General features: G+C 51.6%; 1 protein-coding gene across 1 annotated transcript in view; it reads right to left on the bottom strand.

Annotated features, from left to right (window-relative positions):
- The window catches only part of LOC119586199, a 3,843-nt gene that overhangs the window by 1,756 nt on the left and 1,610 nt on the right, over positions 1 to 477 (bottom strand). The window contains exon 2 of the mRNA XM_037934900.1: positions 197 to 451. Within this exon, the coding sequence (XP_037790828.1) occupies positions 197 to 439 (243 nt within the window). The 5' untranslated portion in view covers positions 440 to 451. The remainder of the gene's footprint in view (positions 1 to 196; positions 452 to 477) is intronic.

Genomic DNA, 477 nt, shown 5'->3' with positions numbered 1-477 from the left:
GAATATAAAACGTGATTGATTACTATCATCTTATGAGTTAAATTTCTGTACAGTAAATATTACCTTACATACAGACTACACCAGCAGTCCCTCTTACCCCCTTCGTACGACACCATAAAAAAAGAACCTCGATACTTCGATCTATACTACGTCCCAATTAAACCCAACGTACCACACGAGCCAACGAAGAACCTACCATGAAAACACGGTCGTGGGACTGCCGCGTGAGGTTCAGAAGGGAAAAGTTCACAGGAAAAGCGTCCAGGGACTCGGAGTGATGCGAAGCCCGGCAGGAGGGGCAGGCGAAGCAGCCGTCGACCTGGAGGCTGACCAGACACCCGCGGCAGAAGGTGTGGCCGCAGGGAAGAACCAGGGGGTCTCGCTCGCCACGCTCGTACACGTGAGAGCACACTGGACACGTCAATGCCCCTTCCATCATGCGAGCTGTCAGCTGTCAAATGCACGCCACATGAAAAA

This window comes from Penaeus monodon, chromosome 21 (genome assembly GCF_015228065.2).
Source record: "Penaeus monodon isolate SGIC_2016 chromosome 21, NSTDA_Pmon_1, whole genome shotgun sequence".
NCBI classification, from domain to species: Eukaryota; Metazoa; Arthropoda; class Malacostraca; order Decapoda; family Penaeidae; genus Penaeus; species Penaeus monodon.
The sequence above is the reverse complement of the archived record's forward strand: the minus strand, read 5'-3'. Positions and strand labels throughout refer to the sequence as shown.